General features: G+C 40.4%; 1 protein-coding gene across 2 annotated transcripts in view; it reads right to left on the bottom strand.

The window, feature by feature from the left end:
* Window positions 1–2,733: 2,733 nt before the first annotated feature.
* The window catches only part of LOC138007264 (vesicular glutamate transporter 2.1-like), a 16,566-nt gene continuing 1,799 nt past the window's right edge, over window positions 2,734–17,500 (bottom strand). For both annotated transcript variants that reach the window (XM_068854068.1, XM_068854069.1), the window contains 10 exons: window positions 14,431–14,668; window positions 13,052–13,085; window positions 11,772–11,971; window positions 11,149–11,236; window positions 10,294–10,389; window positions 8,563–8,693; window positions 7,790–7,939; window positions 6,774–6,903; window positions 5,262–5,500; window positions 2,734–4,981 (listed from right to left, as the gene is read on the bottom strand). In XM_068854068.1, coding sequence (XP_068710169.1) covers window positions 4,721–4,981; window positions 5,262–5,500; window positions 6,774–6,903; window positions 7,790–7,939; window positions 8,563–8,693; window positions 10,294–10,389; window positions 11,149–11,236; window positions 11,772–11,971; window positions 13,052–13,085; window positions 14,431–14,655 — 1,554 coding nt within the window. In that variant the 5' untranslated portion in view covers window positions 14,656–14,668 and the 3' untranslated portion in view covers window positions 2,734–4,720. The remainder of the gene's footprint in view (window positions 4,982–5,261; window positions 5,501–6,773; window positions 6,904–7,789; window positions 7,940–8,562; window positions 8,694–10,293; window positions 10,390–11,148; window positions 11,237–11,771; window positions 11,972–13,051; window positions 13,086–14,430; window positions 14,669–17,500) is intronic.

Below are 17,500 nucleotides of genomic sequence, written 5' to 3'. Positions count from 1 at the left end.
CTATCTGGAAAAACCAACAACAGAGTATGGGACAAATAATATTGTTTAACAACCATGATATAATAAAACTCTGGCACCAGTTGTTCAAAGGCCAGATACATGTAAGTTGATCCAGTGCATGTATAAGTCACCATCCGGAGAATACAAATACACCTTTTTAATGTAGCGTTTGTGCTGTCAAGGTTAGCAAACACTAACGATTTATTGCATTCTTGCTTCGAACTTCACGGCTTTGTTGTCGCTAGCAGGCTAGTACGATCCACGGCATTGGCACTTTTTTCAAAGCTCTATTCATGGCTAAGAGTTGACACGTGTAACACTAAGTTCTCTAGTAGTACAGCTCTTCCGACTGGCTATGCCAGCAGACATTAGTCTAGCTATAAAAGCATATGAAAACTCTTTAAAGGTCACTTATGTTCTGTTTTACAGCGAAGTTAGCACTCAATATATTATGTGGTTTACGATTTTGTTTTTAACAAATGGCCAACCTTCCATCCGGTCCGGGGGAAGATTTCACTGCGCTAACAAACGAAGACTTAAAACTCCGTCTCCAAGCTCTCAATCTTTCCATTGAGGGCTCCCGAGGCCAGTTTCTCGCCCATGCCATCTCAACGGGCCTTGACGGGAAAGGCGACCACAGCACCGAACCCACAGAAAAGGCGCACAACTAAGGTCAAAACACACCAGTTAGAGCGACCCACGAGGAAGTCCGCCACGAATCGAATAGATGGAGAACCTGCAAGCCGTCCAGCCACCCAGGTCGGTGAAGAAAAAGGCAGCGCCCTCTCGGACAACGCCTCCGTCCAGAGCCGATTCTTTCTGCTTGCAACCCACCACAGTGTTCAGCCCAGCTCAACGTTCCGCGCGCCATGGAGGATCTCGTGTCCGAATTAGTTCGATCAGCTTTGTCCACATTTCAAACTTCGTCCGCCGCCCACCTTCCGTCCTCAGCCAACCAGAGCTGTTGCACTCCTGGTATGGCCTCTCCTCTGGGTCTTTTAAGGCCATTAGACAAGTCTTTGGAGGACAAAATCCCCAGGAGTGAGAACATTGATTTTGCGTCACTTTGGCCCGACAACTTGTATGAGTCGCAGACCCTTGAAACCCAGTTGCGCTTGGACAACTCATCCTCAGGCCCCATGGGTTCTCCGGTCATCATGGTTCGCAAGAAAAAACCTGTCATTGACACATTCCAGAAGTGGCTAGATGCACGTATGTCCTACATGACAGTCCTTGTTTCTGCCTACTCACGTTGGGCACTCGAGCTCATAAAGTACCAGCAAATAATTATCAGAGCCGTCACTGCAGCTACCCGCACGTATGCCGCCGCTGCCATTCCACCAACTGCGCTGCCCCAGACTGCCCCCAGCAACAGCCCAACAACGCCAGCAAGTCCACTAAGCCCAGTGAGCGTGGCAAGGAATTAAAGTGAGCAGCAACGGCGCAATCAGAGGCCATTGGTATCCTCACCTATTGACATTTATCCCTTAGAATTAGAATTAACGAATCACAAAGGTTAAGTTAGAAATTGCAGATGCCATAGAAATTTAATGCAAGGAAATACCTGCATGTGTGAACTACTGTAACATAAATGTAAGTGCCAATGTAAGAAATCGGAACCGGGCACAGTTAAAACACTCGTTCTCATGCCACTGAAGTTAAAGTTGAACACAAGATGGCGTCAACATATCTTGAAAAATCACTTAACCGAGTTCTTCGTGTGAACATCGCTTGCATTTAAGCATGCACTTGCGTTCGGATTTGCATCGCACGTGTGAAACAGACAATGGCATTTTATAAAAAGAGTCAAGAAGAGTTCACCGACAAAAATTCACGGACAAAAATGTAATGAAAATGTTGCACGTGCTTTGATCGATCAGCAGCACTGATTTGTGTTTCAACGCAATAGGTTATCATAAATCGTTGAAACAAATCAACATACACATCATTTAAAAACGAAGCCGACAATTTGACTTTGATTAGTTAAACTAAAACCTGGGTTGCCTTGTTGGGGAGTTGAAAACACCAACCCACACTCCGTGGGCTATACACGGACCCCGCTCTGGTGCCTATCCCACGGACCCCGCTCCGAGGACTACCCCACCGATTTCTCACGGCAACTGACTCTATGGACTACTCCTCCTTCAGTCAACAAAAAATTACTGAAACAGTGAAAATATACAAGAAATCCAGATACAAAGAAAGCGGAAATTCATGCCCTGAGGAAGACCCGCAAAAGAAGTCGCTGAATGTCTGTAATAAGACGGTGACTGAAGGTGATGCTTCACGAAAATACATTTCTTGTATATTGTCAACTTTAAGTGATCCTTAGTCGCCTAGAGGAAGGGCAGTTATGATAGAGTAGGGATCATGCAGTGTTTTCAAGTCTATCTTTTCTTATGGTGAAGGACATGGTGTGGTGAAATGTTAACAGTGGTAAATGAATGAAGAAATTCGTAGGTTGGAATCTTGCAAAAGGAGCACCAGGATTTAATCCCGATCATCCTCGAGTCACCGTTGCTGAAAACATACGTTTCTCGCTGAAGAAGCTCTATCACTCTTTTGGGACTATTCTTATGTAGAAGTACGCAGAATCTTCGATCAATCTCGGTCCGTCCCACTCTCGAGGTAAACAGACTAGTATCTCGTTGATTTTCCCAATTCATGAGCAAAATGAGACGAACGACCAGAATGCAATTTACTTGTGATACGGAATGCAGGTTCGTTTGGAATTTTATTTCCCTGAGCCCCTGAAAACTTGTACCCAGACCAGAGCTCATCACCAATATTCCATCTTAGTGAGGTTAAGTAAGAAAGTCGCACAAGAACCGCCGGAACACACGTGCTGAGTTTAATTTATCCCGGTCTCTGTAACATTAAGTAAGTCAGTAAGTCAGTAAGTCAGTCAGTCAATAGCACCTAATAGTGTTACAAGACTAATAACTTTGGCTGTCAATGAAGAGTCAGAGAGAATTGCCACGTCCACTTGAATGGAATGCTGGACCATCTGAGGGTTACTGCCAGTATCTTCTCACTACCACCGACCCTTTTGAAGAGAGACAGTGTGGAGCAGTCTCATGGAAACAACTTGGCAGAACGAAGCTTCGAACCCGCGAACCGAGTGTAGGGAGTCCAGGGAGCTGATCTCTACACCACCATGCTTCCACATTCAATTGTAGATGTTTTAGACCTGCTTATTCTTCAGATTCAATTTGACTATGTTTTTAAAGTCTAATTTATGCATGAATTGACATACACACTGTGTGTAGTTTACCTTGAAAGGCAACATTCGGCGGGAAAGCTATTCAAAAGATAATTCCCAGGAGATATCACCTGGTCATTACCTCTTCTCCCAGACCAGACAACTCTGAGCAAAGAATCCAAGTTTCGTTAAATGGTTGTCTTTTTCATAAACCCCTTCACCGCCGAGGGCTTCCCCATTGACAAGTAAAATCGTCTGGTATTAGACAGAGTAAAATCTCAGTATAGGTTTCAATGGCATTTATGGCAGCGAAAGGGCTAATATCCCTTTTTCCGTTAAAATCAAGACGCTCGGATTGGACTATTTCACATTGTAAGAGCTTGGATCTAGAAAATTGAAACAATTCATCTTCAATTCGAAACACAAGCGGAAAGAATATGCATCAGCTAGCTTGTTGTTGTCTCTTACCACAAATAAATTTAAGTTCGTTGGCACTGAAAAAATCATGAAGCAAGCACGCAGTTTTTGTTAGCATCCTCAGTTTTATGTAGCTCTATCAAAAGTCATCGTCTCTGCCCTTGGCGTTTTTTCAGTGCCAGGTCGTTTGGCCATTTGCTGCCGAGTCAACTGGGACCAGTTGTTCAATACCTGATTAAGTGCCTCTTCACTTGATCGCGGTTGACCGGGCTGGCTCGGTTACTAGGATGACATTGGTTTCTGTTCACAAGACGACTTTCAGCCCGGTTTCCGAGATGAAAACTGGTGACGCAACCATTCAGGCGTGAAATCTAAAGAACAAGCCTGGCGAGAATTTCACGATTTTCTTCGTTTCAGCAACCTCAAATTTCATTTGACTTTTTTAACGATCACTATCAAATGAAACTATTTCGAGCTTCATTATCAAAGAAAAGGGAAGAAAAACTCCGTTATGTCTGTTCTATCACAGTAATACAGTGTATTATTTTTTCCGGTAACCGGACTGAAGTATTCTTATGGCAAAATTTGCAACCCGATTACTGAGACCAAGATCTCGGCAACCGAGCCAGACTGCCCTCTCGTATGAAAACATCGAAATTTGACTAAGGATTTCGAGGTGAGGGGAGATCTCGGAAACCGGGCCAGCCTGGCCAACCGGCCTCATTCATATGAAGAGGCCGTTAGCCCAGTATTTCGACAATTACCTTACAGTCTATTTTCTAATCAAGAGAACGTTTCCACGAAACTTCACGATTTTAAAATAGGCATTCACTTTGTTTCAGCATAAAATTGATGTGTAAAATTCAAGGCTGAGTTGGTATTCAATTGCGAATTAAAGTTAATCAACTTGTGAATAACTGGGCTCATATGTCAAATGATATAGTTTTAAATGGCGTTTACTTATAGTCGTCACTTTTAAGACGACATTCTCAAGAGTTGTTTTAACAGGTAAATTTCTTAGCAAGTGACGATGTTGAATGTCCTTGATCAAGTTGCCGAGGCAACGATTTCATGCTTTTACTTTATTTTGCTAAAATCATCTTATCCAGAAGGTTTTTCTTCTGCATCGTCTTTTTTCTCTTGTTCGTCATTTTCTTCTGGTTTTTGGTCATCTTTCTTCTCCTCATCCTGTTCTTCATTAACTTTCTCTTCGTCCTCGCCTTGGTTATCGGCGTCTTTGTCATCTTTACTTGTGTCTGCCCACGGTTGCAGGTCACCTGACACCAGTAAGCCAAAGATGACTATACCGATAATGTAGACTATAGCAGTGATCCAGAATACAATGCGCCATTCGCCTGCGGTCTGAAATCAAAGTAGAAAACACAATGATGATTCAAATGATAAAACTGCGTTTTTAAACTGGAAATATAGCATGGTTCTCTATAATTCGGCAGGAAATTAGAGAAATGTAGTGGTACAAGAGCCATCTACAGATATCATGCACTCCAGTTTTATCGGGTTTTACGCGCAATTTTGTTCCGCAACAAGACTTACACTAACTGACATTGACTTTTCTAGGTGTTGGGCCAAAAAAGACTTGAGCGCGGGCATAATGTAAAATAATTTAAGATTGGTCGTTTACCTTATTAGGAGTGACTATTCCGACAATTTGAGGGCTGATAAAACCTGGTGCAGAACCGAACACGTTTGTGACGCCCATGATGACGCCTGCGTACTGAGGCGCAATATCCAGGATATTGACGGCGTAACCGGAAGCATTCAGACCTGTTATACCAACACCAATCGTCAGGAAAGCTACAGCAAGAGCAGGTGTCGAAGCATACCCGGTTATCAAGATGAATATAGATGCTGTTGTGCAACCTAGGGTGAAAAGAAGACCACGCCTGTTAAGTAACTAGCTATTAGGATAACTATAGGCAAAACAGAGGGTACAAGACAAGCAAAAACAGATGTAAAAAGACATAAAGGCAAAAAAAATTAAAACAATCTCTTTCATCACAGTTAAGAACAGCTCTTTGTTTCGCATCACTTATTTCAAAGTTGTGGGACGTCTTTGTCACTGACACGAATGAATGCGCGTTGCCAGGAGGTCATCATCAAAGGGAACGTCTGTCTCCACTAATTCTTTGACTCAACCCTTTCCGGAGTAAATTTATTTTTAGCAAGAGGTTTTTCCCGCGAAAAGTATCATATTTCCTTTGACGCTGAGATATCTCTGCTTTGATTGGCTTTTATAACAGTGGGCATGCTGAATCTCCCAAACGGAAGGCTCCCCTTTACGAGCTGCTAGCACTTCAAATAAACTCCGGGATCATGTTAAACAAAGTGCTTAAACTGAATAATTTGAACTGATTATAGGAAGGTTCTTCAAAAAAATCTGGCTATACAATCTATGTCGACAAGACCTGTCGGCCAGGGAACGCATACATGCACAAATCATCAGCACGCGAAACTGATGTGCATGTATTAATAAAGCAGACAACTCTTGTGACTTATCTAATTTTAAACTTTCTTCGCTTCGACAATAGACTCATCAACTACTTGCCTTCAACAGGCTGAAAATGTTGTGTAAGATTTTAAAGACAATAACTCAGCACGGTTCTCCAAAATCAAATCAGCGGCAAATTACTTTGATACTTAATAGTCCATTTTAAACTTGTGTGCTTAGTTACCTGGCCTTTGAATGAAAGTGAGGCTGGAATTGACCTTGTTTTACTGCTTTTCATATGTAAATTCTTACTAATGAGCATGACAACAGCATCGCTAACATGAGAAAAGGAGGGAAGTCTGTATCATAACAAGGTCAACACCAGGCTCACGTTCATTTAAAGGCCAGGTAACCAAGCACACAACTGTAAAAGGGTCTATTTAAGACTAAAGACCAGGCCCTAGTTGTTCGACGGTTGGATAGCGCTATCCACTGGATAACTCAATTGGTTTTGCTATTGTTTATCTGCTGGATAGCGATTGATCCGGTGGATAGCGTTATCCACCTTTTGAACAACCGAGGCCAGGTCTAAAACCTCCTTTTTATTTCTTTAATTAAGTGCTATCAAGCAACTTGTTGGTTGAGTTTTCAGACGCAGGATCCTTATTTACCAAAATTAAAAAAAAAACGAACAAAAAAACTTACCGACAGTGAAGATGCATCTTCGGGTGTTTCTAACAGTCATGTGATTTGTAATGAGCCAATCAACAAGGACTCCACCGCTTGGCCCAACAAAAGCTTTGACAACATAAGGTAAGGCAGCGAGAAACCCTGTCTGTAAAGAAGTTTGCAACAGACTTTCAAGACGTTTTCTTTGAATCAGTGTCGTTTCAATGTTGACGTTATCAGCGCGTAACACTAAATAACATAGATTTCAAGTGAATATTCACCCGTATTCTCTAGAAAATCGTTCAATAACCATATGACCCTACAAATATTACACATTCAGCCTAAAATTACTCCGCTTACCAAGAAGATGAAGCCACTTTCTCGAAAAACGAGCAAACGGGCTGGCTGTCTCCCTCTCGTTCCCCAGCTAATTATATATTCAAAATAATTTGAATATCATTGGCTGAAATCAAATTTCCAGCGATCTGAATTGGCAGTTAGATTTATGAAATACCGCTCCGTATTCATAGGAAATCCAAGAAATACCGCTCTATATTCATTGGAAATGCTTAACTTTGATTGGCTAATGTGTAATATTTATAAGATAATTCAGTTTATATACGGAGTGAAGATCACCTCCTGTGTCCGGTCCAATTAATGCTAATCCCAGATTAAAAATTAACCAAGGAGTTTATTTCTCTACTCCCAAGTGCTGTTCAAGGCTGATATTTGGCAGAACGTTTCATTGGAAGAAGTCAAAAATAAGCAAAAGAATTTTTCACCAAAAAGTTGAAAACATGAAACAAAAGTTTACGTTAATCCTGGGTTAAGTTAATCGGCTTTCGAACAACCGGCCCTGCTATAATGAAGAGACCAAGAACATTATCGTGCATTACCAATTATATTAGAAATGTCAGATAATTACAGCCAAATAAGACAACGTTACGACAAATCTACAAAAAAACAAAACTCAGTGTTCGTGGGCAAGCTGTGCGCCAAATAAAATTCTTTGAACAAATTCATTTGTCCGTCACAAAAATAGAAACGCTAACCTTAGCGAGATCGAAGTGTAAAACTTCGATAAAATACTTAGGTAGACAGATCAGTATGGTGTACATGCCCCAGTCTGCGGTAAAGTTAGCTGTAATGATGGCCCACACGGGTCCAGACAGAAAAATAGATTTCCACGGAACCTGGCCTTTCTGAAAAAAAAAAATGCCTCTGTGAGATTCTTGGCTTCCATATTTGATCGTTATCCATTCTTACACGTTCAACCGACTGCATGAACATGCCCTAGATTCTAAGTTTTCGTACAGATTACCTGCGTTGACTATCTTGTTGCCAGAGTTTAAGGCCGTATTTTCTAAGAATGAGTTTTTTTGGCTCGATGGGCTGTTTTTTTTTTTTTACAAAGAAAAGCGTTTTGGTTGGCTTGATTAATCGAGTTATTCACCAGTTTCGACCTTGATTGAAATGATTAAATACGTCTCTTAGCGTCCGCTATCGTCGAGCGGTTCTACAACAGGTCAGGCACGGCTCCAATTGCAGGCGACGATTTCTGTAGACAACGCTGATTAGAAGCCTGATAATGAATTATGACGTTTCAAACCTGAACGGTTGGAAAAGTGCTTCACTGGAAAGCTCCAATTGATTTAATTAACCTAAGCCTCAACCTACTCAACCTACAACTGGCAACAAGAAAGAACTTCTTGTGCCAAACTAGGTACATTTTTCGTTGTGACTGCAACAAGTACTCCCGTTTTGGCTCAAATGTCCGTTGGAATCAATCCAAGACAAACTACGTAGACTCTTGTTTGTGATTTACCTTGGCTGGCGGGAGTTTGGCTATACTTTCCTCTATGTAGTCTCTTTCCTCTGGTGTGATGGTTGGATGATCCGATGGTGAGCCATGTATAGCTAGCTGCCATACAAAGAACCACAGCAAGCCAATCGCACCTAAAGACGCACCAGTGTTTTAAATTCAATATTATTCCACTGTTGCAAAGGGTTCTGTGTGTAGGAAACATACGGTCATAAACGCGACGATATGTCACTAAAACATGAGGAACAGAAAATTTACAATCTTTAAACGGAACGTTTCATTATGACGATATGACGGGGAATCGAATCTGAAGCAGTATATAAAACAATCCAGTCAAACAGTATTTCACCAACGATGTAGCAATTAACCCTATGATTCATCTATGGTACTATAAGAAAAGGCGAGTTCAATATAAAACACTTTAAAGGATGGATCAGATTTGAAAATCAGAGACCGAGGTTTCAGATGCTTTTCAGAGCATTTTACAATTTGCGTCAAACAAACCTGAGCTATTGGCTCATCATATATATATATATATATATATAACCGAAAAAGTGGAAAGAAATCCTCATCTACTATAAAGTGCTCAATAGCAGAGCTAGAGCTATGAATAATTATAATCCAAGAGCTAGGTTATTTGAACATTTACTGCAACTCTGAGTTTCATGCTTCTTGCGAAGCAATCATCAGGCAACTGCCAGAAATAACGGTTACAATTGTGACCGTTGATTGTAACCGTTATTTCTGGCAGTTGCCTGATGATTGCTTCGCAAGAAGCATGAAACTCAGAGTTGCAGTAAATGTTCAAATAACCTAGCTCTTGGATTATAATTATATATATATATATATATATATATATATATAGGCGACTAGCATATCGTGATGAGGTCTTTTCTAATAGTAGGGCTGGGCTACTAAAGTAACCCAAACGGGATACTCACGAACAATTACAAATCTCTTCATACTTAAATTGTTTAAATTGGTGCCATTGGAGGACGTTGACGGAATCTTGAGCGTCTTATTGTTGTAATGAGTATCAAAGTGCTACAGTTTGGGTCTCTTTGCAGCTAACTATAAAAGATAGCTTTCCTTAAAGTGCCCTTAACCCTTCAAGTTGTTTTTTTTTGGGTAGATTTCCCAACTCGGCCAAATGCGTCTATTTATCAAGCGTGACGTAAGAAAAGGACATCGTTCAAAGTTGAGTTGCTGGAACCTGGTTATGGAGTTTCTTACGTCATAGCTAAAAAAGTGTCAAATATTGGACGCTTCTTCTTATTGGCTCGTTCCTAATGAGTCCACGAGACAATAATTTGTGCAGCGGGACTTCTAGCGCGCAAAAAATTGAAAATTTCAGTAACTTCAAGCTCTTGTAAGAAATTCAGGATTCAATACTTTAAAAACATTTTTGCCAAAAAGGAGTTCTTGAAAGATATGAAAATCTACCAAAAACATAACAAGTTGAAGGGTTAGGGGCACTTTAAAAATCTTTTATGGAAACTACATGGCACTAGTTATTGCGCCGGCTGGTTAACGACTGCCTTTCGCCGGTTTCACTGAATTTGAAACTCAGAATGCTAAAAACTGCAGTTCCGGTGGTATAGCCCTCGATTTCAAAATTTTTGGGGAAGTGCGCATGCTCCCAGATTCTAATACATGAAAGTGCTGGGCACGGTTATGAATTCCTTTCGAAGCTGCCTACTTGAAATCTTATCAAACCCCTTCTCGATACCTTACCAAAACAATAGAAAACTGACGCCCATCCGCCATCAAATCCATATTTGGACATAATCCCGCTAAGCGGCATAGACAGAATTGTACCCACCGGACAGCCTGACAAACAATATACAAAACGAATCAGTGATTTAACTCAATTGTGCATTTTAAACAATCAATTCGAGTAGAGGCTGGTATTATTTGCCAAGCAGGTTCCTTAGATTCCCCAATTAGACGTGATAATGGGCAGAATATTTATATAGCAAAAAGTGTGATATGGTTTCTTGAAAAGGGTGGGAACTGATTTTGGAAAACAGAAAAATTGTTGGCATGGGTTCCATGTGAACAAGCGCAAAAGACAGTCTGGATTCGCGCATGATCAGAAGATCTCGAATTTTGAGTTTAATTACAGCTCACTTAATACACACATATACTTAGAGTTTAACATTGTAACACTTTTAGTCGTACTGAGTTTCATTGTCTGTACTGCTGTCAATGCTTTATATGAGGATTATAAGTCCCTCTTTACTACAACTAGAATGAAAATGTCTTTTATTATACGGATCTTTATGAGTAACTGTAATTTGTCCTTTAATTCGTAAGCGTGTTAGTTCTCGAATTAGTTTCATCATACCCGTATACATTTTATAGCTCCTCGACCTTCTCATAACTTATTAATCATCCCGAATAAATTAATATATTAATCTTCAAGAATTAATTAATTAAATAATTAATTAATTGATGTGGTGGTTAAAGCAAAAGAATCAGAATGATATTCCGTTCGTGCCAAAAACGGATATATCGAAAACGTAGAACACAGTATCCGAAAATTGCATGTATTCGTTAATGAATAGAATCTAAGCATCGAAAATCTACCCGCAACAGTGATAGTAAAGAGTCGAGTTCTCTCAGAGGGTGGCGCCCACTTGCTCCAGATGGCGTGATTGCACGGGAAGAGTGCTCCCTGAAAGCATAACAAGTGTAATAGTTAGAGCGAGTTTCAATCGAGTGTCGTAAAACCAAAACTAAGTAATTACTTTAACCAATCAAAAAGGACGGAGACAATCCGGTAAACCAATCAAAACTCAAAGTTGATACACGTAGCCGACACAAAACGCGAGAAAATGTGCACGCACGATCCCCGATTGGTTTTTGTTTCACTTCTGATTGGTTGAAAAAGTGGCGCGAGAACTTTGAACCAATTAGTGAGTGAAGTAATCATAAACCAAAGCAATTCGCTAATTACTTTCGACACTCAATTGAAAACCGCTCTAAAAGAGAAAAACGTGTATCATTATCTTCATGCAAGCGGTTAGGTGAATTTCACTGATACAAAACTAAGGATTACTAGACAAATTTATCAATCAACCTTTAAACCAAACCTGATTGATGTCACAGACCAATCTAAAACCTTTCGTAGAACCAAAAACCTGAATGTAGTTTTTATTGTTTTTGTCAATACAATTGTAGCTTTACAATGATAATCCCTGTTAACTTACCAAAGCCAACCCCTCTATCACTCGAAGAGTAATCAGGGCTGCAACACTGGTCCGCGCGGCAAGTGGCGTTAACATTGTTAGGATAGAAGCGAGACCAAGACAGATCCCAAACACCCTTGTTCCACCGAACCGCTGACCGAGCCAACCACCAGGAATCTGCATAGCAGTATAGCCGTAGTAAAATGCACCAAGAATAGTACCTTAGAATTATGATAAATGATATTAGAAACAATTAATGAACTTCCGTAGTCAGTTTCCGTAGTCCGTAGTCAGACTTTAAAACGAGGGAGACCGCCACGTCATCTCAAAATTCAACTTTGCACGAAGCTAATTTGATAACTTCGATATTCAATAACAAAAAAAAATCTGTTGTTGTATGCTCACAATGTCGCATGGTAAAGGAAATATTAAAATGCCTGTCGCACCATCAACAAATGAAGGTTACAGTATTTTTGATCTTAAAACTATATAACATTTGGTGTTTCAGAGTTGCTGCGTGATACACCTTATTCCAAAATGGCCGCCATTTAGATATTCTTTTGTTTTTTTGAATTTAGACCTTGATGCCTCGTTCAAGGCAAAATATTCTTTTGAATTTTCAGCTCAAGAAGGAGGCATCAAGGGCTAATTTGAATAAAAACAAAAGAGTATTTAAATGACGACCATTTTGGAAAAAGGTCTATTGCCATAGCTGTCCTCTTCCCTTGATCTCGTGAATATTAAAATGAGGAGGTGAGTTTTACAGCCGGTAAACTGCCGAAAACAAAAATAGATTTTGATTGTAGAGATTTGAGCTAATGGTACTCTGAGAAAATTCTAGCAGTTTAAGGAAGAAAGTTCTGACTAGAAGGCCACAATGGCATTGCTGCTACATATATTCTTTGGCACATCAGAAATTGAAGTCATGCGAACTTGAAAATGGAAGGCCATAAGTTCGACTCCTACAGCACTGTTTAAAACCCAAAGACAAAACTTATCACTTCAAATGTCAATCTTGAGAAACTGTAGCGGTGGCGAAGTTTTTTTTTCTGAGGAAATTAGCATCTCGCGCCATTTCTAGTTATTCATGAAAGACTGCTTCACAGTTGCTTTGAAACGTGTGCTAAATTGAGTTCGAAAGGCAAGTATTGGACCAAGGGAGTAGTCCCTGTGATAAATAAATGTTTAAAATAAATTGTCTTGGACCCATTTTGGGTGGCAAGTTAGAGGCAGCTTGACCCTTTTTCATCTGAACATTTTGGTTATTTTTTATATTCACAAATATATTTGGTGAGTATTACCTTGTAGCTTCGAACTCCAGTCAAATTCAGCTTTCTTTGGGAAAAAATTGGAATGATGTTAAAATTCAGTTGTGATTGACTTATCCTGAAGTTTCAGACGTTTACCATATAAAAGTGTAGAATATTTGGGGCAAAGCAATTCTATTAAAAATGACTTAGCAATAAAAATTTATAAGTTCGACCCACGACAGGGGTAAAGGTAGGTTGCGTGAACGCAGATTTATTTGCGGCCGTCGTCGTCTGCGATCGCAAGCCACGGTAAAGGTGATGTTAACTTGATTAAACAATGTTTCGTGCAAAACTTGTTTCGTAAAGTCAAGAGACAATTTGCTCAAAACATTGCCCAATGTACCACACCCAGTAATGGTAACCATTTTAGAAATTACTTTATGCAACCATTTTCAACAAACTGGTGCACAGAATGAGACGCATGTCTCCAACTTGTCTCGTAATGGTTCTCATAGCAACGAATTCCGGGTGCGTTATTTGTCCCACGGGGCCCTGAGAAGAAGAACAAGGCAAAGATGACAGTTCCGCATTCTGAAGAGGATTCTTTTCGCAATGTTGGAAGCAAAAAGCCACATTTTCATCGAAATAGATGTAACGGCTGAAACCATTATGACAGAAATTTCCTTCATAAAAAGTCTCGGTAAAAGAGATTATGAAAAAGCTTTTATCATATAGTCGCGTCACAAAAGGAGTGAGAAAAACAGGAGCTCAAGAAAATGGTTGGATAAAATCGATATTGTGCTGTGTGTAGATCCCCCAATCTGGACCGGCATCTATACCGATGTTCTTCAGTTCTTCAGTTTTACCACTCGGTAAAGCTTTAGTTGCTATACACCAAGATAAAATGAAAAATAACAAGCAAACAAATAATGACAATAACAACAACAATAATACTTATTGCTACAACATTATAAAAATTCATAATTAATCATATCAAGTTGAGATCTAAATTGGGAGACGGACGTCGAGTGTACAACATGAGCTGGGAGCAGGTTCCTGTCAATAACAGTTCTGGGAAAAAACGAATATTTGAAAACATCCAGTGATGGAGAAAAAGTGTTCAATTTAAAATCGTGTTTCCTTCGAGTGGCCGTGGTGGAGCGGGTAACGTAATCCTCAGGTGGAATAGCAACCAGGCCTTTTAAAAATTTTTAAACATCAAGATCACTCGGTCACGTTTTCTTAGTGATGACAGGTCTGGCCATTTTAGATTCTGCAATAATGCTGACACGCTTTGTTGCCATGAGTAGGTGTTAAATACAAAACGGATAGCGCGTCTCTGGATCTTCTCGAGCTTATCAAAGTTGTTGTTTTCAAAAAGATGAAAAGAAAAACAATTGGGTAACAATTCTAAATTACAGTATATATACCTTGCGAATGGTAAATCCATTATGTTCAACAGTGTGATTGTTGCACATAGCTCCTATGGCCACGCTAAGATTAACACGTAGAGCGTACTGCACGCAGATGCCCAAGAAAATCATAATAGCTACGATGTATCTCTTAGGAAAACTGCCTTTCTTCACTTTGTCTTCTTTACTCTTCTCTCCTTCCCCTTCAACTGGATCGGGCTTACTCTCGGAGCTGTCCGCCATCACGATTCAAACGCTGAAGACAAAAGCGTTTGTAAGTGGTTGTTAGCTAAAGGCACCAATGAAATGGTGGTGCATATCTTCTAGGTCAAACCCGGTCTCAGATTGAATCCGTTTTTACCTGGGTTATTATTGGTGATACTCATTTTACCGAGGCTGAATATACACTATATATACAGGAGAAAGGAACACATGCCGTGCATTTTACCAGATGCACGGCATGTGTTCCTTTCTCCTGTATATATAGTCTATACCTTTCATTTGCCTCGACATTTCTAACTTTCATGTGAATATACACTCTACCTAGTTTAAAGCAGCTATCAACCCCCTCTCCCCCCCCCCTCCCCCCAAAAAAAGATTGAAAACACATATACCTTCCCTTCAGCTCTGTCTTACGCCTCTTAATACATCTTCATGTTTCTTATCATCTTATCGGTTTCTGTATTCATAAACTTATCCATTCAGCCTCAACATTACAATGTACTAAGGGAACAAAGAACTGTACTATGCTCTTATCGGTAGCACGAAGCCTAGCAAAGATATCTGGATGGTATTTATGGCAAAACATGACAATTGTAAACGATATTTATGTGAAATAAAGGTGAGCTTCTGGCTCTGTTGCGTAAGCATATGCATCATCAGTATTCCACGGACCGACCCTAAGCCGGTAAATAACTTATAATTCTTTCCTCTCTCTCTCTTGGCAGATTCACAAATAGCTTTCCGGGCCCCAAACGTTTTTGGGACTTTCGAGAAACGGGCCACTGAGCACTTCGTTTTCTCGTGCTATGGGATCTGGGAACGAGAATGGATCGTCAATAGGCCACTTCGGAAAATACCACAATACTCTTGGTTTTCCCCCCAAATTTTGCATAAGAATTGTTTTCGTTTTCTCTTGGGACCATTGTAAGTCCCAAAAGAAACTGGAAACAATAATTATGCAAAATTTGGGGGGACAAACAAACAGTATCGTGGTATTTTGCGAAGTGGCCTATAGGCTATTTTCGAATCGTGCTGGAACAAAAGAACAGAGTTGAAGTTCAGCCGTTCAGGGGGATAATTAGTATTTTGCTTTGTTCAAAACCAAGGAAAATGCAAATTATTCCCTGAACCTCTACTCTGTTCTTTTGTTTCTGCACAACTAGCCTGTTGATCAGTATAATAGGCCTTTTGCAACAATGATCACATGGTACAAAATCCGCCATGCTGGAGGGCAAGCTCATTATTATTCCCTCGCTGGCACGTTAAAACAAAGGCAAGTCAAGCTTGACTGGTTCAGGTTTCTTTGTTTTAATGTCCCAGTGGGGAAATAATGATGAGCTTGCTCTCCAGCATGGCGGATTTTGTACCATGTGATCGTTTGTTGCAAAAGGCCTATTCAGGCCAGATCAGTTATCTTGAGGACGTTCGCGCTAATTGCGATAATTGGGTTGGTTTAAGCTTCGAGTATGTTTTTGAAGTTCTTTTCCTTCACTTTCATGAAAATAGAGCAGGGCCCGGTTGTTCAAAAGCCGATTAACGCTACTGGCCCCAGATTAAAAAATTACCAAGGAGTTTATTTCGCTATTCCCAAATGCTGTTCAACTCTGATATTCGACAAAACTTAACATTAGAGGAAGTCAATCTTGAAGAACAAAAATAAGCAAAAGGAGCTTTTACCAAAAAGTTGAAAAAATGAAACCAAAGTCTACGCTAACCCTCGATTAAGTTAATCGGCTTTCGAACAACCGGGCCTAGAATTACATTGTCTTCCCAATTCACTTGAATAGTGCGGACCTACGAGATGTAGCCTCGATCCTACATAACATCTCGTTATGATGACCCATCAATCGAAATCAGGGCATTTTCCCCTTGGCTTTTTCTTCAAAACAAAGTCGGTGACCCCCCATTTTTTTTTTCATGTTTGGAATAAGCAATTTATGACCTAACTTTCGGCGAGAAATAAAAGAAATTTCAATGTGGGAAGATTTTTGCACGAACGTCCTTAAGGAGCATTCTCAGTACGTAGTTGCAGGGCATTTTTGAAAGCTGAGGGATTGGTTCAGTAACACATTGTACGGACAACGTACGGGTTCATCAATTCACCCTTACGGGACCAATCAGGGTCGACTGCTTGCTCAGCGACCACACTTACTTTAGGTGCATTAAGACCTTTAAGGTCAGGTACAAAACAAAGGTCACAGGTCATTGTTTCACCAATATAGAAACAACCCTAACCGTTTACTAATGCTAACATTTGGCGTAAGGTTAGCTTTAATGAATGTTTAGGTTTCGCCGGTGGCTCAGTTCGTTGAGCACCGGGCTGCCCTCCAACACTTGGGATCTTAAAATGATTGTGCTGCCTTTGTAATTACATCCGCAGATGGTTAGACCCCGTAGGCCCCATCTCACAACCTTGCCTGTTAACACAACTGTGGGACGTTAAACTGTTCCTAAAGAGCATGGGGGAGACTCTCGGCGTTGTGATCTCTTCCCTTTTCGTGGACATGCGTGGGTTGGGTGGGTGCGTGGTTGAGCGGCTTCCAGGGGCGCCTTTACAGGCTGACGTCCGATCTCAGTCACCCGAGAGAAAGAATCAGTGTAAACCGCAATGATACTTTGGGATTTGTGCGGTATATAAATCCTAAACCATAAACCATAAACCATTGGTGAAACAATGACCTGTGATCTGTGTTTTGTACCTGCCGGATTTTTAGATTGAAGATGAAATTTAGAACTTATGCAACGTTTCTTCAGTCTGCCATTGTGTAATCCATTGTGTAACCTCTGAAGGCTGCAGTTGCAACAGAAAATTCAGTTTAAGACTATTTTTTATCTATATATAGCCAAATTTTAAAAATCAGATAAC

This window comes from Montipora foliosa, chromosome 6, assembly GCF_036669935.1.
Source record: "Montipora foliosa isolate CH-2021 chromosome 6, ASM3666993v2, whole genome shotgun sequence".
In the NCBI taxonomy this organism is placed as follows: Eukaryota; Metazoa; Cnidaria; class Anthozoa; order Scleractinia; family Acroporidae; genus Montipora; species Montipora foliosa.
This window is presented reverse-complemented; position numbering and strand designations above follow the sequence as displayed.